Source organism: Solea solea, chromosome 9 (genome assembly GCF_958295425.1).
Source record: "Solea solea chromosome 9, fSolSol10.1, whole genome shotgun sequence".
Lineage (NCBI taxonomy): Eukaryota > Metazoa > Chordata > Actinopteri > Pleuronectiformes > Soleidae > Solea > Solea solea.
Window position 1 is genome coordinate 5483397 of NC_081142.1, and position 25328 is coordinate 5508724.

The 25328-nt window shown below is 40.9% G+C and overlaps 3 protein-coding genes across 3 annotated transcripts; 1 reads left to right on the forward strand and 2 right to left on the reverse strand.

Moving 5' to 3' along the window:
- Nucleotides 1–1144: 1144 nt before the first annotated feature.
- org (oogenesis-related gene) lies at nt 1145–4086 on the reverse strand. The gene is made up of 6 exons (XM_058638865.1): nt 3927–4086; nt 3775–3846; nt 3471–3690; nt 2536–2693; nt 1520–1627; nt 1145–1445 (listed from the first exon to the last, which is right to left on the reverse strand). The coding sequence occupies exons 1-6, from the start codon at nt 3978–3980 to the stop codon at nt 1398–1400; spliced, it is 660 nt and encodes a 219-aa protein (XP_058494848.1). The 5' UTR covers nt 3981–4086; the 3' UTR covers nt 1145–1397.
- Nucleotides 4087–9158: 5072 nt separating this feature from the next.
- Nucleotides 9159–14769, forward strand: peak3 (PEAK family member 3). The gene is made up of 4 exons (XM_058638518.1): nt 9159–9603; nt 10639–10775; nt 11902–12461; nt 13693–14769. Exons 1-4 carry the CDS (start codon nt 9539–9541, stop codon nt 14767–14769), a joined length of 1839 nt encoding a protein of 612 aa, XP_058494501.1. The 5' UTR covers nt 9159–9538.
- Nucleotides 14770–15620: 851 nt separating this feature from the next.
- Nucleotides 15621–22735, reverse strand: oaz1a (ornithine decarboxylase antizyme 1a). Its single transcript, XM_058639193.1, is given in 6 exon segments — nt 15621–16240; nt 16978–17063; nt 17190–17365; nt 17949–18035; nt 18037–18103; nt 22546–22735. Coding segments are annotated over 6 exon segments (666 nt in total). The 5' UTR covers nt 22665–22735; the 3' UTR covers nt 15621–16109.
- Nucleotides 22736–25328: the final 2593 nt, after the last annotated feature.

Below are 25328 nucleotides of genomic sequence, written 5' to 3' on the forward strand. Positions count from 1 at the left end.
TCGTTGCTCTTTAACTCTGCCTCCATTGAGCAGTCTACTCTTCAGACAGAGGCAAGAGGCCCCAGAGAGATCAGTTCCTCTTCTGTATCCAGCCCTTCTCACAAATACACATCAACTATTTAATTCATATCAGTGAGGTGTCAGCTGGCTTTGCACCCAAGCTTGAGGTGAAAAACATTTGAGGGGAAAAGAAAAAGGGAAGTCAAAACAGTGTTTTTCAGGAATTAAATGAAAGTAGCTCGATGATACACTTGCTGTCTTTCAAACCATGAGTTGTTTGGATCATTAGAGGTGGAAAAGAGACATGAAATAAACAGAACTTAGAGGGTTAAGTGTTTTGGATTCTGCTGTGGTTCATCTGAGATTTCTCTCATGGGTAATTTACATAGTGGAAAAGCACCAGTTTCCCCAGGCTGAGCATAAAGTGACCTTCATGAACAAAGGAGTGTCCCTTTAAACATGAATAATTACAGCTCAACTCATTCTGGTTAATACTTCATCCAGTGCAGAACACCAAGTCCTCTATTAAAGCCTCTAAATTGTAAAGAAAAACATTACCATATAATATGATCTATTCAGAAGGAGAACAGCGTAAGAGGTAAAGCATGTCATCATCTTAAGAGTGGGTGCTGATGGCTGGATAAGTGTTGTTTAGTTGTGTTCAAGAGGATGTAATGCTGCCACTTATGTTCATACAATACAGTTCAAGCATGTATGGGAACATGAACACAAGAGGGGCAACTCTATGGGCAGCACAAGTCTATTTGTGTTGGGACTTGGGTAACACATGCAGTAGAGACCCAAGCACACGTGAGGGGGCTCATTCTGCATAGATCAACTGCAGTCAAATAGTTGAAGTATTAAGCAGCTCATACAAGTCATTAAAGTATAGAGCCACGGACACAGCGTCACAAAACACTAACGTATTTTCAATTTTTCCATAATTACCAAGGCATTAAGCACATGTCATTAAGATGCAACCATGTTATAGAAAAGCTTACACTCCAGCCCTTGCCATGCAGCTTATTCCGTCTAAATTAGGTCAAACTGAAATGCATAAACATCTGTATTTTAACACTATGCGATTAACACCAAGGTCCCTGAAATTCACAGTACCGTTAAAAAACCCGCAGAATCAGACACATTTACATTAAGGGCTGTGTGACCCACTTTATTCTTTGTGGCAGAGGTGAGCACATTTCAAAGCCTGAATCCTGCTATACAACATTTAAAACCTAAGGAGACATAGTTTCCCCCATTAACTACATTACATGTCCCAGCTCTTTAGTAGATGCATCTTTACTGCCATCTAGTGGGAGGCTACAGCAATGGCAAGGCAAATTGTTTTATTGTTAACATAAACATACAAAACACTCCAAATATATAACAGTCAAACATTAAACAGCAGGACAAGCAACTTGAACAGGAGCTGAAGGGTCAATATCCTGTAAACACAAGAGTCAAGTTAGTGCTTCATGTTGAGCAATTTATTTATTAAATCAAAGTGCCATTATCTTACCACGTTTACATCTTGAATAATGACCACTCCCTTCTCTTGAACTTCAATGTCACTCTCTGTATTATTGTGCGAGCGGTACTCTTCACTCTCCGTCTCTACACTACTGGGCTGAGAAAGAAAGACATGCGTTTCCTTAGCTGCTGCATTTTTGTGCAATTTCACAGGACACATTTAGAAACTGAAGCCAGAGGTCCTTTTTCAATACCCAAGTACACACTTGTGTATGTGAGAAGTACATACTCGCCAAGTACAGCAGTACACAACGATCTCTTCAATTGAAAGAGCAGCTACTTCCTTGTTCTACTGCTTAAGCCCCATTACCGCTACCTACAGAGTGTTGATAAATGAACATAACACTTCCAATAAATTTGTTATTTTCAAATTTTATATATATTTAACTCAAATTAAAATACAGTACCATACCCATGGGACTCAAAAGCAACATACTAGACAAATTTTCAAACCATCAGGTCAAAACGTTTACATAAAACGTGTCAAAAATCGATCACACCAAGCAGCCAATGAGAGAGATGACTGAACCAGTGGATCATTTCATCAGGACAGGCCGTGGGAACGCTGCTCTGTGGCGGCCACTGTGAGCACCTGCAGAGGCGGAGCTGATCACCTCCGACAATGTCGCTGCCAAACTATTAATACATCTTAATACACAAACCACGTTTTAATTCTAATGACTCATATGATCTTAAAACTGCATGCCAAGACAGAGAAAAATATTTTTCACGTTTATACATTTGTATTATCTGTTGACATAATGCATTCTGGGATACATGGCTTTCTCAAGTCACCACTGGATGCATACTTGGTAAAACAGGCAGAGGGAGAAGACTTTTGGGTATGAGAACCATACTTGAGAATTGGAACAGAACTTGGACTGAGGCTTAGGACATTAGTATGGATATTGAGAAAGGGCCAGAGTCTACCAACTATGAGATTATGCAAGTCAAACTGTATGAACCAAATGGTTGATATGAAGTCCGCCAGCAGATGGCACCAACCTCATAGTCTGGATCCTCCTCAGGGTCCTCATCATCAGCAAGCTCCTGATTTAGTGCCTCCACCCAGGTCTGATGCTCTTCTTCCTCGTCCTCATCCAACTCATCCTGCTTCCTCTTGCTGCCCTTTCCACATGGTTTGGTAGGAGAGACTCTGATTTCTGTTGGAGATCAGATCTTAAAAGGTTAATCCTGATTAAATGATTCAGTATAGATCGATAGATCATTGGTGACAAGTCACATCCAGTATAGCACAAGTCATGTTTCTGTTCAGCTGGAGCCCAGTGTTAGTATCAGTTTAGAAAGTTCAGGAAGACTACATCACTAAAATCAAACTTTTTTTTTTTTTTTATTTTTTTTTAATTGTACATTTCTATAAAAGAAAACCAGCAAATCTAAAAAGACGACAATTCTGAGGTATGTTTACCTCATTTCCCACCCAGAGTTCTCATAGACTGGTTTAAGGCCACTAAAAATGTAAAACTTTAATACCATGACATCATGTAGAACCATTAAAATTAAGCATAGTCGCCGAATAGCATCTTTAAATTGAGCTGTAACCATGAACTTATTGGATGTTACCAGTTGTCAAATCACATGGATATCAACTCCAAAAAAAATAAGTTACACTGAACATTCCTTCAAACTAGTGATTAAACCCTGAACTCCTAATTTTCCCCATAGACCATCAGTCCAACTACAGTACTACATAGTGGGCTACACTTTCCAAAAGAAAATCCCAAGTCTATTGTGTAGTTTTTGGTGACACAACTTTAAAGTAAACCATTAAGAGTCATAGTTTGTTCACCAGCAACTCAAAGAATCACAATAGTCTCACATTAGGACCCAGAAATCATCCATATTAAGTTTTTTTTTTTAGCCGTGACGTCATGTCACACACACGTTTAAAAACTACACTGACTTTAGGGGAACAGTACCTGGGGAGAGGGAGAGCCCGATGCTGTTGGAGACCGGGTAACCCAGTGCGCCCTGCACCCAGCGGGGCAGAACCGACAGCAGCAGGCGTGTGACCCGGTGCAGGCGCTTGCGGCCGGCGAGGCTCTGACGTGCGGGACTGGTAACCTCGGGGTTAACGGCGACACTCGGCTTTGGCTGCCGGAAGCCGATGACCCACCAGAACCCGTGGTAGGCACGCACCTGCAGGCGAGTGTTCAGGTTAAAAAGGAGACACGCAGTCACATTTAAAAACACGTGAACATTTAAAATATACACTGCACGCACCACGATGCCAAAAGGCCAGAAGAGGCCGCGGAGCAAGGAGCGAAGTACGCCGTCTCTCCTCTCCACTCGGTCCTACAGGTGAGAAGAAAACACAGGTGAAGCAGAAAAACATAACACCAAACTTCTCCAAACAAGCTAAACTCCATCTCTACCTCCGTGTTTTGCTGCTCCAGCTCCACGGTGTCTCTGTGAATTTCAACAGTCATCCTGCTGCCCTGCTGCTCTGCTGGTCTGGTCTGGTCTGAGGCCTGGTGGAGAACGTGGAGCTGCCGGGCTGCACAGACTGAACCTCAGTGAGCGGGAAATGTACCCTGACTTCCCAACGGTCGAGCCAATCAGTGCCAGCATAAGCACGTGTTACTAATGAGCAACTCCCACCAATTAACCTACAGAGAGGGTGGTCACGTGACTCGTTTGAGCACTTCATTTGTCAGTTTATTAGGTACACACACTGGAACCAGTATCTACAGGTCCATCTGTTCCAAAGTCTGACAAGTGCATTCAGAACAAACCTTAATGAAGTGTTTGAACACCTGATAAACATGTACTCTAGTGGTAAGATATGTAAATACAAACATATCTTACCGCTATTCGATTATTAATCGATTACTAAATTAGTCGTCAAATATTTTTGTATCATATCGGCTCTTCCCTAATTACTTCCTGGACTGTTGAAATAAATGAATAAATAAATAGTAACAATATTCTGAAAACAAGTTTAACAAGTTAATGTTGATTAATCTTAGCATATTAATTTAAATCCAACTGCAGTGCCTCTTCCCTGCAATTCCAGCTAATTCTATTTCCTTTTCTCTGCCCATCCGCTTAGACCCTGATTATACCTGCTTGTAATTGTAGTTAATGGTTGCATCCATTCTGTTGATCAAAAACAGTGTGAAAGTGTTAGTGGCTAAAAATAAGGAGCATGTTACATCGTATTACTCACAGAGGCGTCAGAGTCTTTGAGTGGAACTGAACTACTGCTGCTGCTGCTCTCTCTGCTCTTTAGCATATGAAGAGGTTTATTGCGGAGGCCCCATTATTATTATGCCTCCACTTGTCCAGCTCTCTAATTGGAAACCACTTCCGGCTCTGGCTTTCGTCACATTTACGTATGTGCTGGGTTTGGTGGAGCACAACATGTGGGAAGCAGAGATGTATAAAAGCTGCCTTTCATCAACCTCTCCCAAATCTACATCCAAACCCGTGAGCAAAGACTGTGGAAGACACTGAAACATGTACAAGGACACGGTCACAAGGACGTTAAGCTTTGGAGCAATAAGCAATGGAACCGATGCTCCTGATGATTTCTCCACAGCCCGCAGGCACAGCAGCGCAGGGATCCGTGCACTCTTGTGGGCTACGAGCAGCGCAAAGTCCTTTGGTTGTTCTCTGGGATCGGACTCACAGACAAGCTGGGACAACATTTGTCCAAATATCCTGACACCTGACAGCATCCCACAGTTCACCATACCAAGGATGTCTCTGCAAAGTGGCTTAAAATTGTTGAACAAGGCAAAAGAGCAAGAGGATGCAGGGTCAGAGGAAGACCTGAGGAGTTCTAAGACAGCAAAGTCATTTGTCTCTGTCTCTCCAGCCCGCTCAAACATCTCATTGTCTTCCAGTTTAGGTTTGGTTGTGTCAGATCGCAGAGCTGAGCGGAGCGTCTCTGACCCTACGATGCATAGGAGGTCTCCTCTGAAGAGGGAGGGCTCGTATCCATGCCCCAAGGCCCAGCACTGCCTGGACCCCGCCAGCAAAGCAGCCCTCTCCCTGCCCCACCTGACCAAAGTCACCACCCCGTATGGCTTCATCACCTTGAGCCAGAGTCCTCAGATGGTGAGCGAGGAGGCGCTGCTCTGCCAGACTGGGATACGACGCTTAACTAAGGATGAGGAGTGTGCGTGCTGCCACTGGAAAGCCCCAGACACAAGGACAGTGGACATCACACACGACTCCTCTCACAGGCCTGGAGTCAAAAACAGACTTTTCAAAGGCTCAGCAGACTCACAGAGTCACGGGAGATCAGTAAAGTCAGGAATAAAAGTTTCTTCTGCCTCTTCCGCCTCTTCCACCAGCACAACCGTCTCGCTTGTTCCTGCAACCAGACAGCCAGATAGCAAGCTGAAAAAGCGCTTCTACAACGTTATAAAGAAGCACTTCCCCTCCTGCCATTAGGAGGAAACCATGGGACTGGAGATGTGTTAGATTGGATGACTTCATTTTGTCTCTACTGTTGTAGAAAATGTAAAGAAAATGTCATAATGAAAAAAAAATATGGCAGCTGTTGTTGCATCAAAAAATAAAACAACAAAAACCAACCACAGAAGTGTTGTGTGTTAATTTATTGTCACATTTTTACTCACAGCTCCTTATTCTCATCGAACAAAAGCAGTTTGTTTGGCAATTAAATCAAAGGAGGAACATTCAAGGACGAACGTCTCACATCTCCCGTGTAATTGAGGTTAATTAATTCCTCCACTGCTTTCATGGTCTTAAATGTCACTCCCTCTCAGTGTGTTAATGTCTCCTTCTGGAAGGAAACTCAAGAGGGGCTCATGACGCAAAGTGCACCACTCGTAGTGGTGGGCGATGTGATAACACAAGAGTAGATGAAAGCGAAAATAATACATTTATAACCAGTCCCTATGTTGTTTATTTATGTGCAGGGTGTATCTTACATTAATACTTTCAGGCAAATGAGACTCAAAGGTCATTAGCATCCATTAAAATGATTGTGTAATCCAGAGAGGTGCTATATCCCATCCTTGTATACGTGTCATTATGATGCAATAAAATTCACATACAGCACCACAAATTAAACTGTTCAAGAGTAGTTTCGACAATCAGAGCGTTTTTAATTAGCACGAGGACCGATTTATAGAAGCTGCATTTATTTTAGATTGCAGTACGTAATAATAATATGGAAAAAGCCCTCAGACATGAAAGGGTTCCCAAGAGAATTTAAACGCAAGAGAGGCTTTTCAGAATTTCCATCATTATTTATTGGCATTTGTGACTCAAAGTTCATGATGTTTCTGGCAGAAAACACGGCCTCAGACTTGGTGGTGCCAACCCTTGGTCCATCTGCTTCACACTCAACTACTACAAACCACCTCAGTGAGCAATGAAGGTTGTGACGGATGTTCAGAGGAAACCAACAAAGCTATAAATAGTAAAAAAGTTCTGTGGCCCCTAAATGAACGCCCCTGAAAAATCCTGTCCATAAAAACTGTTTTATTTTAAAACATCCATCCATTTATCCATCTTCTACCACTTTATCCTCCACAGGAGGGTCGCGGGAGGAGCTGTGCCAATCCCAGCTGACATAGGTTGATAGGCGGGGTACACCCTGGATAGATCGCCAGTCCATCACAGGGACACATAGAGAAAAACAACCATTCACTCTCACGCACACTCACACACCTACGGCCAATTTAGAGTGTCCAATTTTTGGAAAGACCCTAGTTCCAAGATAAATAAATCTATATCTCGTTTTCCTATCTAAATCAAAAAATGTAAAAGTGAAAAAAAATGAAACCCGGCAACAAGTGATGTGTGTGTATGTGGAGAAGTAGAGTGTCAGCACACTGACCTTCTGGTTAAAGGGCTCTCATAAACCCTCATAACATACACTCATACACTTACTGTCCGCTTCTTTAAGTTCACCTGCTCAACTATTTATTAACACAAAAATCGAATCAGCCAATCACGTGGAAACAACTAAGCGTATTTAAGCATGTGAACATGGTGAAGATGACCTGCCGAAGTTCAAACTGAGCATCAGAATGTGCAAGAAAGGGGATTTAAATGACCTTATATGTTTTGTAGTTGTTGGTGCCATGATGGGCGAGAAACTGCTGATCTACAGGGTTTCTCACACAGTAACAGCTGTAGAGTTTACAGAGATGGGTCTGTGAGCAGCAGTTCTCTGGGCAAAAAAAACAAACCTTGTTGGTGCAAGAGGAGAAATGCCAGAATGTTTCAAAATGTCAGAAAGACAGCAGTCACTTAAATATCATGTGACACTTGTGGGTCAGTGTGTGGAGAGCGTGTGACCATCCTCTGACATGTGAACCTTTCTTTGTTTCTGTTCTCAGGTGGAAGTAAAAGGAGGAAGTTTATCCTGTGCAAAAGGCCATAGACATTGTGTGTAAAATTCCCATTTTCAATATCCCCCCCTGCAGCTCCATATTGGGTTGTTTCTAGATATTCAATGAGATCGGGGTGTAATGGTGTGAATATAACACTGAAAGAAAACAACAGCCTTTTAACACAGTGGACGTGTGAGTCACTGTGGGCAGAAGCACATCAGCAGCACACACTCAGGAATACACTTAAGGTAGCATGACGCTACCACAGCATGTGGACACAATATTACACATGTTTTCTGTGTCACGGAGGATGCAGACATCACACCGCTGCTGTTGCACTTGTCTCATATTATTAAGCTCTTTAAATCTGGGTCTTATTCACATTGTTTGTCTATAAATGGAATCACGGCGTGCTCTTGATTATAAATATTAATGCCACTTGAAATGAATATCATCACCCAGAACATGACCTGAATAGGTTTAGGCTTTATCAACATAACAATCAAACATCATATTTTGTAGAAACCATGTATGGTACCCAGAGAACACATCCTACTGACTCTGAGTTCCTCTAAATTCTCCTGTGGGATAATATTCTTAGATTTTGACCTAATAACATTGTGACCACATGAATTAAAAAAAAGAAAAAATCCCTCTTAAAGAGGTCTAAAAACATAATCTGAATTATTAGACCCAGTTCTCAAATGTAATTACAGACAGTCTTTTTTCCCCATAACTTCCATGGGGAAAAACTTCCCATAATTATCAATTGCAGCAACTCCTATAAATGGTGACGTGTCATTTGTAAGATTATTGCAAAAAGCAGTAAAATAGTGAGATTGGATCATGTGTGAAAACTGTTAGAACTTGTCTATGATTGCTAATGAGAATAAAAATTAATAAATCAATGACAAATCACACATGAACCTTAATTGTAAAGTTGTACTATTCACTTCAAATATAAAGACAAATTGAACATAATCAAAAGATCACTATTGCACCATGGGTATGTGTCATAAACTGGCAAAAGTAGCTTCATGTCAAGCTCATTTTGTGGGGTTTAATTATCCAGAAACCAAGGAAATTAATACAAAATAAAAACCTTTGTACCTTTCTCAATAAAAAGAGGAATCACATTTCAAATACCAAATGAAGTTGATTAACTATTGGTCCAAATTGTATATATTATTTTTGTGTTTCTTTAAAGTCATGGGAGATGAAAAGCTCCTAGTTGGAGCTGTTGCATATGTAAAGGCCAAAACTGCATCATCCACCGGGGAAACGTTCATGCCGTGGTTTCACACGCTGAAAGTAGATCAACTGTGACAGAGAGAGAGAGAGAGAGAGAGAGAAAAAAACCAAGTGTCACTGCTCTAACTGTTCTTCGCTGAGGTTAACTCACAGAACAGTGTTGCCCTCGCAACAGGCACTTCTTTTCCGGTGCAACCTCAAACAGGCTAAAAATGATAAGAGTTAAAAAAAAGAAAAGAAAAAGGAAAACCAGCAGAAGCAGCGCAGTCTCATGAAAAAGTCAACTCACGACACATGCAGGGGAGAGCGTGAGAGGTAGAAGCAGAGGGAGGAACAGGAAGTCTGCCACTTTGCCACCTGTGAGCTGCACATGAACACTATTCAGTGACAGTTCACTGTTGTTACTCTGCAGGTCCCCGATGGCGTCTGGTTCGGTCAGCAGAGAGGACGACCTGCCACCAGCACTGCCTCTCAAACAGCACAGGTAAAACCAACCGACAGCAGCTTTAACCCGTCTGAGGTAGGAGATCGACATGAAATCCTTATTAACAATAATACAGGTTGATTATTGGTGTCAGCTGACCAGGAGTGGATGCACCAGACATAAGACAAGTGTTATTTTGGGAGTAGTTGCTGTGTTATGCACAGTTATGCTGTGTTATGCAGATATGTTCCTGGCTTTAACACTTTACCGGGCAAAGAGCTATATTTGGTAACTTGGAAATCCAAAACAGTTCCAAAGCAGTTCCGAAAAGGCAAACAGTATGGTCATGTGACTCTGTCTTCTCCTGGTAATATCTCAGAAATCAGTCAGGTGTGTTGCAGCAGGGAAACATCTGAAACATGCAGGAAAGAGGTCCCCAAGGACCAGCAGGATTGGGGAATGCTGTTCTAAAATAATGTTCCTTTCACTTTACTTGGGTTCTTCTTGAATATTCTCATATATACTATTTTCAGGGGGAAGGAACCATATATGGTACCTTCATGGACCTTGATTTTCTATATGAAAATAACCCATTTTGTTCTATATCCTCGAACAAACCAATCCTGCAACTGAGTATTTCATTGTAAAGGGGTAACACTGAGCTTTTCGCAGACAACACTTTGCATTACCAAAATCATGTGATGGTTTGTGCTATCGGAAAAAATTCCAACGGTTTCTGAAAGATGAGACGTTGTTACGTCAAAGCCAACGTGTGGTTATTACCACAATTTCACTCCCGCTGTTTCAGGAAACCTGAGAGGAGAGGTTTTGAGAAACACCTGTACATAGTTTGCATTTTTTGGCCTGTTTTTACACACTGAGTAACAAAGACTCGAGAAAATGTTTTATACTGTTCAAATTTAACACGCAAAACTGCTGTGTTTTACCGCAATAAAACCTTTTGTTTTTCTTCAATTTAAATATATAACTAACTGCAAAAGCACTTACTCACAGGACATTTTCCCACCCTTTTATGGTCCAGACAGACATTTTGAGGCTTATGTGGTTTGTTATTCTGTGTGTTTTGTTTCTCAGAAGTCGTTCCAGCGTGGAGGCTGAGTGTGTTAGACTCAGTCCTGTGGAACTCCAGGCTCAAAACGACGCATTCAGTGACGTCTTCATTGAACCTACAGATTGTCATGCAGCCCAGTGCCCGATACACCAGCGCTACGGTAGGTTTACAGAATTACAGTATAATCCATAGCTGTCACGTATATTAGTTACATCCTGTTAAAGTTGCTTTGTGTTCCCAAGTCAAAACATGATATAGTGTTCTGTGTGTGGTTCAGGCCTCTCAGTCCAGACTTCACTAATGAGAACTGAAAGAGAGGAAGTAACATCTGTAAAGCTTACTTTTGAGACAGATTCCCTATCGCCAACACCAAAATCTAATCATTTCTTTGCTGAGATAATCTGTGTGTGTGTGTGTGTGAGTGTGTGTATTAATCCACCTATAAATGATCCATCACAGAGAGCATGTCCAGCAAAAGTTACATATGGTGCTTTTCCACTACATGGTACCGCCTCGACTCACAGTTTGGTAGTAACTCCTCAAACGTGGGCGGAGTCATCACAGCACGGATGCATGAAACTGCCGTGACTTAGTTTTTCACACACACACACACACAAAGTAGTGACTAGAAAAGCAGTTATTTTCGATGTACTGAATCATTAGAATCAATCATTAAAAAGATTAGTTCAGTTCTTCCTCCATGACTAAATACACCAGACTCCTCTGATAAGATTTTCAGGAAGTTTTCAGGATTCTTTTAACTGATCTACAGTTCAGTATTGTATGGTTTGATTCTTGTGACTCTTCCTGTGACGGCACCAATCAGTGCACGGCAGTCTGACGACATCACGTGTCAACCTCGACCTCGCCAGAGCAGGTACTAAAATAAGTACCAGGTTTAAGGCTGCAAAAACCTACACTTTTTTATTCTTGTGCAGTTATATACAAACATAAGTATGGGTAGTATGTTCAATGTCTGCCAATAAACCCTTCTAAATGTTACACATTGGACCTTTAATAAAGGGCATGGGATGCTCAGCGAGGCCACCATGACTACATTTCTATCAATCACAAAATCCACAAAAATTGTACCAAGTACAATTAAATTGTTAATGCTTAAGTTATGAAATGATTTAACTGAATTTCAACTTTGAGCTCTGTAGTTTTTGCTGTTTGTAATTGATCTTGTTTAATGTAGAGACAAAGGGTTAGTTTAACCTTACCCGACCTCCTAGAGATGCTGTGTTCCAAACTTTGACCCATGTCCGTTTCACTGTGTTGCTCAGATCCGTCTCGACACCAGGAGAGATTTTTCTCAGACGGGACACCACCGCCTGTTCCAAAGAAGAGGTTTCTTCGCACCCTCTCTTTTCCTGCCACCAGTGCGTCTCCACAGTGTCCCTGGTCTCCCCTGTCTCTTGTGCAGAAGCACCCTCAGAACTACGACAACCCTCTGTACATGCTGGCACCGGTAGCTGGCAGCTATTTCCATCAATGTGGGAAAGAAGTTAAAACAGCAAGAAAGAGTCCTGTCCCCTCGCTGTCCCTCTCCCAACTGTCTTTTGACACCTCAGACGAACATCTGCCACAACTCTTCGACAGCTTTGATGACCAGACGGTTGTTTCTCAGGGGATTCAGCATTGCCATGTACTCTTCCTGAGAAGGGTGGTGCAGAACATGGAGGCTGGGATCCTGCTGCAAGATGAAGCCACAGACAATCATGCCAGGTCATACCAGCCTCAGGATTTCCTACTGAATGAGGGCAGTCAGCCAAAGCAGATTGGTAACAGTTTCTACTACAGCCTGCAGAGCCCCAAGTTCCCAGGGAGGCTGCTTGGCTTAAAGGTATTGTTACAGCTCTTTGTTGCAGTCAGTATTCTGCACATATTCTCTTTTGCATGAGTTTCCCTGCAGTCATATTGCTCTTGACCATGTGTGCAAACATTTGTATGAAGTTTGTTTGTTTCACATAGTGTGCAATGAGCACTAGAACACACAAGATCTTTATCAGCATTAGCGAATGAGTTGCAATACCAAAGACACTTCCTCTTAACTGCCATCAGGTTTCAAAAGTGCAGCAGAAAGGCCACAAAAAAACCCAAAAACGATTGTGTACACTAAAGCTGTTAGCTGCATAACTTTTAAATGCAAATACATTGCCAAAATGAGCTCACATGCGGCTTCTAAAAGATGCTTAAATAATACCTGGAAGTCATGTCTTTTTAACCAATACACTGGTGTGGTTGGGCCTCTGTCACGCTCAACATTCAAGAGTCGCTTCTTTGTCGTTCAGTAAAACAAAAAAGCAGAACAACATTACGAGCATGGCTTTTGATTAAAACACAGATACATTTAAAAAAGATAAACAAGGAACTCAATGAATAAATAAATATGTAAAACTGATTTACAAACGTAAATAAATAAAAAGCCAACTAAAATAATAGCTGAATATGACAGATCTGCTGCACAGGCTGTGACTGGAGTCTGTGAGGACGCTGCTTCATCGTTACTAAGCAACCAAAACCTGGGAGCTGCCGAGACAACTCAAGCTGCTGCATCCTCACTGAATTAATTCCTAACATAACAACATAACACAATTCATTGTCTTTGGGTTAAAACAAAGACGATGCAAAATAAAGCGCCCGTTTTCTCTTTCTCTCAACTTTCGCACACATGTTTGTGTGCGTGTCTGACTTGCCTCTCCACTAATAATAATGTATTTGTGTGTGTTTCACACCACTCTCTATCTCTCTCTATCTGTATCCCTCATTACGGAAGTGTTTTAAATCATATGTTGCCTGGTGACATAAATGTGTTTTGCACAGGAAGTGATTTGTTTTACAGAAACAATGACGAAGGCAAACCAGAAGCACAACAGCAACATCGTGTTAGTAAAGCAAGATGGCTTTTATTATTACAGTTATTACAGTATTATTACATATCCACTTTGAGCGGCTTGATGGGATAAATGCCTCTTGCGAATGGCTAATGGAGGGGTGGTTTGGTGCGAGATCATCGAGGAATCTTTAAAAAGGTTTTGCATTGCATGGGTCATGAGTTTCTCTTGTCTCTGCAGGTGCACAAGCAGACCAATGAGAATCCAACCAAACACCAGCTGTCACATGTCAATGTGCAAAATGTGGTTGCTGTTTTCACACCCAGCAACAAACTGAAGAGGAGCGTTCCCACGACTCCTTTCAAACCGGGATGCACTGCCGCTAATCCACCAGACGGAGGCAGCACAGAGTATTCTACAGATCCTGCCATCAGCAATGTGACCACAGTGGAGTCTTTACTTGACAAAGGCATCACTGTGAGTGTTGAGAGAGACCTGCCTCATGCCACTCTGGAGGACTTTGTTCAGGACAGCAGCTCCCTGCAGAGTGCAGACTGTTTGCTTTGGGACAGACAGGTGTGTGTTTTGTTGCTGCAGATATTAATGGCTTCACAACATTTGTACAACACCAGTGCTACCGCATCTGAGCTCAGACCCTGGGAGATCTTTCTAGTGTGGTCCTGCAGAGAAAGGAGCGAGGGGGAAGGGTTCAAGATCGGCAGATTGAAAGAAGACATGGAGTGGGAAGAGACGGCGAGTAAAGGGAGGACCCAGATGTTATGGAGGACACACGGTTCTCCTCGTGTTGTGTTAAACCCGCAGTCTTTGAGTCTGTCTGCATCTCATCCCCTTCCCTCCATTAAGTCCCAGATTGGGGCCCTGCTTCAATACTGCTTGGCCCCACAAGAGCGCTTGATCTCATCTCTGGACTCAGATCCAAGTCCATCCAAGTCCTCGTACCAAAGAGGTCTTCTTCACCTGTCCTCACTGCTCCAGAATGAGAGCAGCAGTCTCCAGATTGTGGACATGGTGGCCATGCTTCAGGTGCTCCTCTGGGGCCCCAGTGTCACACTCTTTAATGCTGAGAGGTCGGTGACAGCGGCAGTGAACAGCTGGCTGATAGTCAAACGCGCTCTGCTGGTGATGAAGCTGGCAGAGAGAGGGCTGATGGGAAATCAGGCTGCTGTGGACTGGGATGACTGCATGTGCCTGCAGTACCTGTCATCCACAGACCCAGAGACAGTGGTGAGTGTGACCAGACAGCTGTTTGAAGACAGACCTACATCTACAGGACGTCCGTCAATGACTGTCCAGTAGTAGAGCATTATGTGCATTAATCAAAGACACATTTCCATATAATGCCATCATAGTATTGAAATTATTTGTTGTGGTATGGTTATAGCACTATATTTGTGCTTTCTATTTTTGTTTCAATAACTTCTACCCTAAATAAATAAAACATTTATTATTTAAAGCAACCAGTAGTAGAACTTGCTTGGCCTTTTATTGGCATTTCAACTTATTCAACAACACTAAGAATAACTTCCTTGTCAGGCGTACAGAGATTAAGGACAAAGGTTCAGGTCAGTGGTTGAGTCTACGTGATATGCAGGTATACGTCATATACCCACAACAAAAACCACTTCCAAGTAACTACTTAAAAATGGTGCATTGATACGCATCAACTCCATTTTTTGACAGACACTGCACTCAAATTTATTTTAGCAAATGGAGATGACTGTTGTTTATATTCAAACACTAATTTAAAATAATAAACTTCATCACTTGCATACTTGTAGGTTGTTGCTCTGCTGGTCTGGCCACTCATGCTGCTTTGAGTGTGTGTATTTTATATTTTTTATGCAACTGGGGAAAAGTCAATTATTAAAAGACACAAGTTGCCTAGTGTCACTATCTATTCAAATGAATAATTATAATTAACACAATACTTCTTTAAACGTACCCATGCCTGCTTAAATAAAAACAATCACCGAGATGTTTCAGGGCGTGGTTGACTCACCAAATGCCTGAAGAAACTTCCTGTAAACAGCCTTTTACAGCAGAGAACAGAATAAATAAGTATTAAATAGTTTGTAGGAAGCCACAGAATGCACCTCCAAAAGGCCATAGATCGGTTTGACCTCAGAAACACCACAGAGGAAACGGTCTAGGTGAGCACTTTTTATTAAGTACAGTTAAAACATGCAGATTTTTTCTCAAGTGAATTAAAACAAATGAAAATCATGCACACAAAAAAAAATCAAACTTGAGAATCAACCAAAAATTACTCTGAAAACATCTACTTACACGAGTATGTTGAATTTAAATCTATCATAAATATTACACTGTAGAGATGATCGGGTTAATAGGAAGTCTACACACAATGAAGGGCAATACAGTGGTGAGGACACAATGCCCTGATATTATGTGGGCGCTTGCTTTACATTCCTGGTAAATTAACATCTTACCCTAGTGCAAATATCAATGACACATGGGAGGTAAAACAAAAACAAAACAAGAGACTGTGACAGGAAACCTCAACCATACTGAAACATCAACACTAGACTCATTTTCCAAAGAAAAACTAAAGAGATGTGTGGGTAGGAATCAAAATAAGTACAACAAACATTTGTAACTGCTCAGCGTTTTTTCTTTTTTTAATCATCATCGGAGGAGTCTCGCTCGATGCTGTAAGCCATGAAGACAGCATCAGGGCGGGAAGGGACGAGGGGATGACCCGGTCTCACAATCTCAAAGCCCAGGAAACTGAATGTACGCAACAGAGATGCTGAGGAGGACCAAAAAATGTATACAGATTTAATATTGAAGTTTTTTTTTAATTTATTTTTCTAAAAAGATGTCCGTAACTTATTTATTATACAGTACATCTCTTTTAACTTCATTTATAGGGACCTCAGGGTGAGGAGCTACGTCAGATCTAAACAAATTACATATACAGCACTGTGCACAAGTCTTAGGTCTCCACCAGCTTTTTATGTCTCACACAACATGTTGTATGGAACGATCAAGCATGTCTATAATAGACATTATTTCACAGCAGATACTTTTCAACATGAAATAGTAGGACCTACGCGGGTTTTAGCAGTAACATTAATATGGGTTCCACTCAAGGTTTAAGAGATCCAGGGGAGCTCACACTAAATACTTAACACTTTAACCAGTAGAGGTTTTTTCCCCCTGAAAGATGTGTTGCTTAAAACCACATACATGTTTCCTGTATGTTCTGGACGTGTGTCAGGGACAGAGAAATAATTAGACTGTATGGTCCTTATAGCGTAGATAAAACAGCAAATCTAATGGTGGGTAAGAGAGCTTTGCACAGTACTGTACATGTGGCTGTTTAATTAGTTATTGAGGATAAGATTTATACAATACTTACAAAGGTGTATGGATTTAATTTTTAAAAACAAATACCCTATAAAATTACATCGAGTTTCCTGTTGTACGGAGGTTATTAATACAACATAAAGTTGCTGTAGACGTAAAAAAAATAAAAAGTCTTACCTCTGTCATCACGGTTCTTGTGAAAGCAAATGAACACGTGATCAGCCTGCAGCTGTTCCTCTGCAAATTCCAGCAGGAGAGCTAACCTGTGAAGAGGCAAAGACAACACAAACGTGTTAATGTATTACAGAGGTGATATAACTTGATTTCTCTTTTTAATTTAACATAACAAACGTTTCATTGCCAACAAAAATGTTTTGCTGCCTTCTCACCCATCTTTGCTGCCCTCGGGCAAAGCTCCAGGAGGGATTTCAACGTAAAGGTTCCCCCCTTTCAGTGCCGCCCTCCAGACACAGTGCTTGCCTTCAGGGCGACGAGGCTCAAAGAGCAAGAAGCGCACTCTGCCATTGGCAGGGGGAGGCTCCTCAAGAACCAGCAACTGAGCATCCTACAGGAGCACAGGGACACAAATGTGAGACCTTTATTTAAAATTACAGTTTACAGATACAGACAGAAAATGTCATTAAAATACCAACTGTGCTTTTATGCTTTTTTTAAACACTTGAACGTGTAAAAGGAACATCCAATTAAATAAAAGAGCAAACATAAAAGTGACAGGTTGTGTGCTTTGGAGCAGAGCTCTAGAATTAAATTAATTTTGCCAAACGCAAAATGTATTCCACTTTATTGTATTTGTATTACAGAGCAGAATGACAGAGCATTTCCTGGAAATCTTTGATGTCCTTTATACTGAATATTCATGCTTATTATCATTATAAATAAGGAAAAACTAATTAAGATGGCAAAAAAGAAGGTAGCCATAAAAGTGCCAATGAACTGTAGAAAATGATTTTAAATTCCTACGACATCTGGGACATCCAGATTGTTATCAAACACGATATGATCAGTATCTCTGCATCTTGTCAGTCACTCAAGTTAAAATATCTAAAATTGTGCAAAAATCGAAAACATACTGCAAAACAACAGATGTCAAACAGCGGTAAAAGTATTTTAAAAGTGGTTAAACATACAGAGTAGAATAGCTTAGCTGAAAGATTGCGATCCCGCTGGTCATTCCCTCGCCCACCTGGGATCTTCAGGGGTGGGTGAGGGGCATCAGGAGCACCACAGAGGCCCCGGACACGGGTTACTGCAACAGTGGGAGCACCTCCTAGGACTGGAGATACTGGAGGGTGAAACAAACACAGATGGAGCCATTATAAGTGGAACATTCACAAGAGATTGTACAAAACTAACTCCTCAACACACTCTGAATATAAACAGCAGGCCTGGAACACATTACACTGCTCAGTGATTTATCTGTGAAATATTAAATCATTTGCTAAAGTTGACCAAGTCTTTCAACACCGGATACAAGTTAAATCAGTAACTGTTCCCATTTCAGGCCTGGGTCATACTTTCCACGTCCACACAGACATCCAATGGATGTAAATGTCCTCATTTTTCCTATTTCCATAGTGGTCCATGTTGAACCTGCGAGAATAACCCAGAGCACCCCAACAGTTTGAGTCCTTTCGGAGTGGACTTGAGCTTAAGTCACACAGAAGGCGTCTTGCAGGACAGGAAGTAAGAAACATCACGTTTCATCACGGGACCCTTCTGTGGAAGACCACAGGAAGACGTCGAAACATGCCAAGCTCCGTTTTCTATCTTACTGAACAAAACTTCAGCTCAAGTATATTACCAGGACAGTATGAACCATTTTGGACTGAAACGAAGAAGACAATAACCATGGAAACTCTTGAGATTATGAGAGTAGGTCTGCTGGTCTCCACACATATAACTCATCGCTCAAAGAATACACAGCTATACAAAAGAGCATGAACTCCTGAAGAGACATCATATCTAGTGAAATGGAATGAGAGCAAGTACATAGACTAGGCTGTAGTGGACCCTGGTTAAGCATGAACAGAAATGCAAAGCAGCTCTCCCTGGATACTGAACACAAATAATATGACCCAGGTCTTGGCCACAGGCGGGGTTTTTTATACACAATTACTGATAAGGGACATTTGACGTGTGTACATTCATGAAGCAGGAAGCAAGAGAGGTTCATGTGACATGACCACATCCTATACTTATTACAAACAAACCATGGTTCCTGTGGAAAATCTAATTGTTCTCGTCGAAGAGAAACATTTCACTTCCTAAAATGAGGTTGAGTTGTGTACCAGAGTTTCTGGGAACCAACTTAAAGCCTGTCACATGGTTCCTGGGGGAGGATTACAGCAGAAACAGGTTCTATTCATCTTCAACAGTAACTGTTAATAGCATCGACAATCCCTAGTTTATCAGACGAGATCAGCCATTTAAATCCAAAGGCTCGATAGAATTAATAATACATGCTGGTGCAGATGTCTGCATGTTTAGATTAGACTAATTTTCAAAACGCAAATCGGAAACAAAACCCATCAGCAACAGCAGCTCAACTGCTCTCAAACAACCACAGATTATCTCTTTGTCACTGCTGTGCTATATGTGGAGAAAATGAGTGAAACGCAAATGAGAAGCATCATCACTCCAGTAGTTCAGCCCAAACATGTGAATCTGCAGTGCCCCACCTACTGCTTAATGCAAAGCAAATGTTGCACAATTATACAGATGTGACCTACATTCCTTTCATAGATAATGTAGTAACACAAATTATCATTGTTACATAAAACCTCCAGTGACACATAACAGTGTATGGTTTTCTATTCATCAACCTCTGAAACCCTTATGTCTACAGCAGACAGAAACAAATACATACACAATAATGGGTTGTTCTATAAAATACAGCTGCCCTAGTCACATGAAGGAGCCTGTGCTTGTGCAAGAGCATAATTGCATACATATGATAACATGACGCAAACAACTACTCATCACCAGGGGCCCGTTTCAGAAAGCAGGTTAAGTGAAACTCTGAGTTAGTTAACCCTGAGATGAGGGTAACACTAGTTTTTTGGGTTCACAAAGCCAGACACTTGCGAGTGCCTCAGAGCGAGGTATTTCCACCGGCTCTACTCGCCTCGGCACGGCATGACACAGTTAAGGTTGCATCTCCACTACAAAAAAAAGGTTCCTCAACTCCACACATCCATTATAACAAGCCTGTATGTCTGCTTACCTTAAGTCAGCACATATCGCCACATACATTTCTGCTCAACTGGATTAAAATGGAGGCTGTGCTCTTTGTTTACCCGTTGCCATGGTGAATCGCAGTATCAGAGCACCATTGACTTTTTTTTATTCCCAACACACACGCTTAAGTCAGAGTGAACATACTCAGAGTTGAGTGATCTATTGCTGATCAGCTGTTCTGGAACTGAAAACTCAGAGCTTGACAGCTCAGAGTTGGTCAACCTAGAGTTAAGGTTATAACTCAGAGTTTGTTGAACCCGCTTTCTGAACCAGGCCCCAGGATGTCATTGAGTATGTATTGTTCTAGGAAAGTGCTGGTGGTTTGGATGTGCATAAAGCCTTATGTCAATATAGAACACAGTATTGATGTTTAATGACAGACTTAGCCACTATTTTAATGATGCTTGTTACTATGACAATTCTGCTTAATTATCATTATGCTTATTTATTTATCATCAGGATGCATTTGATTTACATTTTCTTATTTATAACTGAATAACACATTATTTTTATTTTAAGTCTATCATTGGCAGTGTTCAGACCTGAAATATAACAATTTTTGCATATCCAGATAATTCAAATCTGATTCAAACCACATAGACGTAGGTATGTTATTTTTAAAACAGATTTCTACAAATAGGTCTCAGTCTAAACACCCTGGTTGCTTCGTCTTTTGCAAATTTTGTAACGAGACACAAAACGGCCAGATGTGTTCAAACATATGACACAGCATGGCCAAACCAGCCTTGCCTACAGCATTGAGCACTGAAAAATATACCAGTCTCCAATGTCATTGAATCCTTCTGCACCAAGACTTGACAGGGTGACAGTGTGGAGAGAGATGATGATACTGCACCTCTATTTTTCATGTATCCTTTTTTTTTGAAAGCTGCACCACAAACATGGGTCCACCTTCATCTTTACCAAAGCAACCCATGAATACAGGTTAGTCAGGTCTGGGCTTACAAATCTGATTTGATCACTTAATAATACTTCAATTTTTACACATTTTACAGGACCCTGCTTGTACAATTGTTTCAAACATATTTTTACTTTTGATGCCAACTGTAGGGTACATTGGTTCTCAAACGAGGAGCGAGGAGACTGACGTTCAGTTGCAACATGCAACGTCACCAATAAATGTAGCTGGATTTCACATACTGCACCTTTGAACATCATTATAACCCATCATTAGTGCATATTTGCACCCAATTCATGTCTGTCTGTCCTACAAGAGAAATCTACCCTCCATGGCTTTTTCCCTCTTACAATATTTTTTTGGGGGAGTTGTTCTTAACCCAAAATCAGGTTCTTAGTACAAAAAATGTACATAATGTAAAGCCCACTGAGACAAACATGATTTGTGAATATGGGCTATACAAATAAAATAGATTGCATTAGATTAAGTCACTCCAAAAACAGAAAAGGGTTGAAACCAATCTATACTTACAAGGAATATAATGTGTACAGTATGTCATAACAGGATTCAAAATCCCCCATCGTACCACAACACCCCCTCCTTCGCAGTGCAGTGGAAATTTCCAACGAGTGCTTCACAATACTGTAGGAACCAGACAAACAGCCTCGACCAAAATCACCTGCTGTGACACGACGAAGGCGAACAGAACACCGCCTGTGCTAAGGTTTTAAGATCCAGAGTCTTAATTCCCCAACCACCTCCAGTCTAATCTACAGCATATTTACAAAAGGAAATATAAACAAGCAAACAATGAGTCGCCAGTGCTGCCAAATTTCTCCACAATGTTAACACCGAGTTTGGTTAAGGCACAACGTAAAGGTTATGTTTAGCAGATGGTTAAACATTACTGGTCCACAACAAAACAGCACTGGAGCATTTCTTATGGGAGATGATACAGGTTCAATCATTTCATTAGTCTTTAACCAGGTTCGAGCTAATTGCTAGCTTCCACAAATGTATTTATTTGCCCTGTTCGGTCAAGAGTAGAGTAAAAATCATCAATCATCATTAACTGAGCTATGTTACCTTACTGCAATAAGCAATTTCTCTGCGTTGAAAATCGAGTGTTATTTAACCCAGTAAACGCAAATAAACAGGCAAATACACTTCAAACCGAGACACTTTAAACAGAAAATACAAAAAAAACGGGCCGGGTCCGGCTCACAGCCCTTTTAACAGCAGCGAGTTACAGAGCAAATAATCAATTATGTAACTTTAGCATATTAGCTTAAGCGTCATCTTTAGCTTAGCTAGCTAGAGCATGTTTATTAGCAGCAGTTGTTGTCGTTCTCGCTTGACACTCATGTCCGGGAAACTTCATACAGGCTGGATAAACACCTTTAGCTTAATGTGGCATAACAATGTGATTTAAACCATCGACTGTGGAAAATGTGTCATGTTATGTAAACAAGAAATCGTTTCTAACTGCTAGGCCGCGGTTTTAAACGTAGCTTAGCTTAGCGTGTTAAGGTAGCATGCAGATATTTACATCTACGACATCAACGTACCTCCCGCTTTCAGTTTTATTACTTGACTGCTCAATAACAGGCATCTCGGTTAAGTTTCTTTCTTTTTCTCTCACAAAACAATGACTATTCAAAATCGTCTGTAGGTTGGATTTAACCATCCGGCCTGCGTCCACACCAGCTGCTCTCTCTGCCCTCTCCTCGTCTCCTACTGTGGGGCTGAGAGCTGACACAGGCTGCGGTATTTGTTATGGGAGTGTCCTCATTCTTACGCGCAACTGTAAACAAAATATCACGCAGCTGAACAGCTGAACACCCTTAAATGCCTTAAATGTTTAAAATGTTTGAATGCGTTTATTTTAACAGTATTTACAAGGGATGACACAATGTTACCATGCATTGCAATACATAAAATCACAATATGTCGATTCCTTAGTGTTGTGAATCAGTGGCGTGCACAGACATTTGGAAGGGCAGGGGCAAAAATAACACACCTGATTCAAATAGTCAGCTCATCAGCAAGTACTGCAGAAGCCTGACAATGAGCCATTATTTGGATCAGGTGTGTTGGAGCAGGGCAACATCTACAACATGCAGGGCAGTGGGTCCCCGGGACCAGGATCGAGAAACCCTGATACACAGTAGGGACAGTAGGGAACTTCATAACAGCAAGGACACCCACAGGAAACAAAGATGCAAGGGCATCTTATAGGGCACTGCATCACTTTTGTCCACTAGAAAGACACTCCTTTAGAAACAATACATTTTTTAAATGTATACTTTGCTTTAGAGGCCACACATAAAAGGCAGCCAGTAGGGCACTTCCTCATGTTTTTGTTTTTTTTTCTTTTCTTTTTTAACTTTATTTTTCATTCAATAAAAGATTGATTGATTGGAGATTGAATGACTTTATTCCTCCACATTCACACATTCACAACAGCTCAGTTAAGAAATGAGCTGTTGAAAACAAGAACAGTTTTCAGCCAACTTCTTGTAATGGCTTTCTTAGCCGCAAGGGATAGGATCTTGAACAGATACACGTCGTCTTTAGCTATTACCCCATCTGGTACCAGTCCCAGGTACATATACCTGGGGTCATCAGGAATATTATATCCAAAAATTTCCCCCATGATCCTCAGAACCCCGTCCCAAAATGTTACTTCCTCATGTTTTTACCACTCTAGATAGTACTTTAGCATGCATTATGTGCCTCAAGGGGGCATTTTTGTCCATTAGGGTTTTTTTTGTCCATTAGGGCAGTGCTTCTCAAACTTCTTTCAGTAATGTACCCCCTGTGTACCCCTTAACTAGCACTTTTGGTTGGGGGAAAAAAGGCAAAACACAGTGTAGTGCCATCAGTGCTTTATTAAATGTATTTAAAAATATCTGCAAAACGCTGCTGTGCATTTATCGCTCTTGAACAACTTAGAAATGAAAACACCAAAAAAAAATCTGTTCACAAAAGAAACAATTCACTTAAATATACAGAAACATATGTGCGTATAAAAATAATTATCAGTTTAAAGTGCCCTTTCCGGGTTAAAATAAAGATTTGTTCTCAGAATTAAATTACAGGCAACTCCTCAAATCCTCAACTTAATTTTAAATAAAGATTTGCTAACAAAAAAAGACAGACAAAACACAATGCCTTGGGGTGGGTTGCAATTCGACTTGATATTTCACACGAGTGACTTGACTCACATGAGGGAGTCTTTTGCAGTCATATTAGGACCTTGATTTATTCATTTATTTATTTAAGATTCCTTTATTTCACTTTAAAATGTCCATGACATAACATTTGTCCTAAGAAGTATGTTTTTGTAACTTTTATTACAGAATTTTTTTCATATAGTCCCAAGCCTTGTATATACTGAATAAAATAAATGATTACATGTTTAAAATCAAGCCCATGATAGTGGAGAACATTTTGTTATTCCTCTAATGCAGGTTTATAAACGTCATGCTCTCAAACTCAGGTCGAGGAACATTTCTGTTCTTGCGATCAACCAGCACCTTATTGTTTCTGTGTGCAAAATATAGTGAATTTGTGGTCCAGGCACTAAAAGTATAATATTTAATAAATAAAAAAATGTAGTGGGGTTATATCTCTACAGATCCTATAATGACACTTGTTACAACTTCTCGTGCTTTATTTTATTCTTCTCTGTCAGATTATTAGTAATATTAGTCAGAGTCATTATCATTATCATCATTAGTCATTATATTCTCTCACCTGTCATCTAATCTTTGTTATCACCAGAATACAACCTACTGCTGTTATCACTAAACCGATCACAACCCACAGTGCATGCTTTTAGTGTTAACAGTACTGGAGCAAACGACAAGTGTCATTTTCTTTTTTTCAACACCTCTCATCTGTGCCTGTCAATCAAGGAGCAGAAGAACATGGTGCCGGCTGTGTAATACACCGTCACTGGTGTTTGCACTTCAGAAACCACCATCAATACATCTGTTCTAACCTTCACTGCAGTGGTGAGGCACGACTGAAGGGTCAGCACAGGTGAGTTTGTTCTCGCTCTCTCTGTTCAGAGTGTTATTTTAAAACTAAACCCTGAGCTCTCCTTGAATCATACTGCAACTGAAGCTGCAAGGGCCTATTTTAAGCCGTTTGAGCTCCAGTGGCTACAGTGTGAACGCCTGTGTGTGCGCGGCAGTGCAAGTGCATGCACTTTGCAAAAGTAAAAATCCTAATTCTTCATTTTAATTTACAGCTTCACTTTGACTGGGCTGGAACCTCTGAAAACATCAAAAGTAAGACAAATGTTCAACCAAACAAGTGAATTTTACAGGGATTAAAATGTATC

Coding starts and splice junctions, on each gene's coding strand:
- org (XM_058638865.1), bottom strand. CDS start 3,980: ATGACTGTTGAAATTCACAGAGACACCGTGGAGCTGGAGCAGCAAAAC. Junction 1,628..2,535: donor AGGAGGATCCAGACTATGAG/GTTGGTGCCATC, acceptor TTTCTTTCTCAG/CCCAGTAGTGTAGAGACGGA. Junction 1,446..1,519: donor TTATTCAAGATGTAAACGTG/GTAAGATAATGG, acceptor TTGTGTTTACAG/GATATTGACCCTTCAGCTCC.
- peak3 (XM_058638518.1), top strand. CDS start 9,539: ATGGCGTCTGGTTCGGTCAGCAGAGAGGACGACCTGCCACCAGCACTG. Junction 9,604..10,638: donor CTGCCTCTCAAACAGCACAG/GTAAAACCAACC, acceptor TTTGTTTCTCAG/AAGTCGTTCCAGCGTGGAGG. Junction 10,776..11,901: donor CCCGATACACCAGCGCTACG/GTAGGTTTACAG, acceptor TGTGTTGCTCAG/ATCCGTCTCGACACCAGGAG.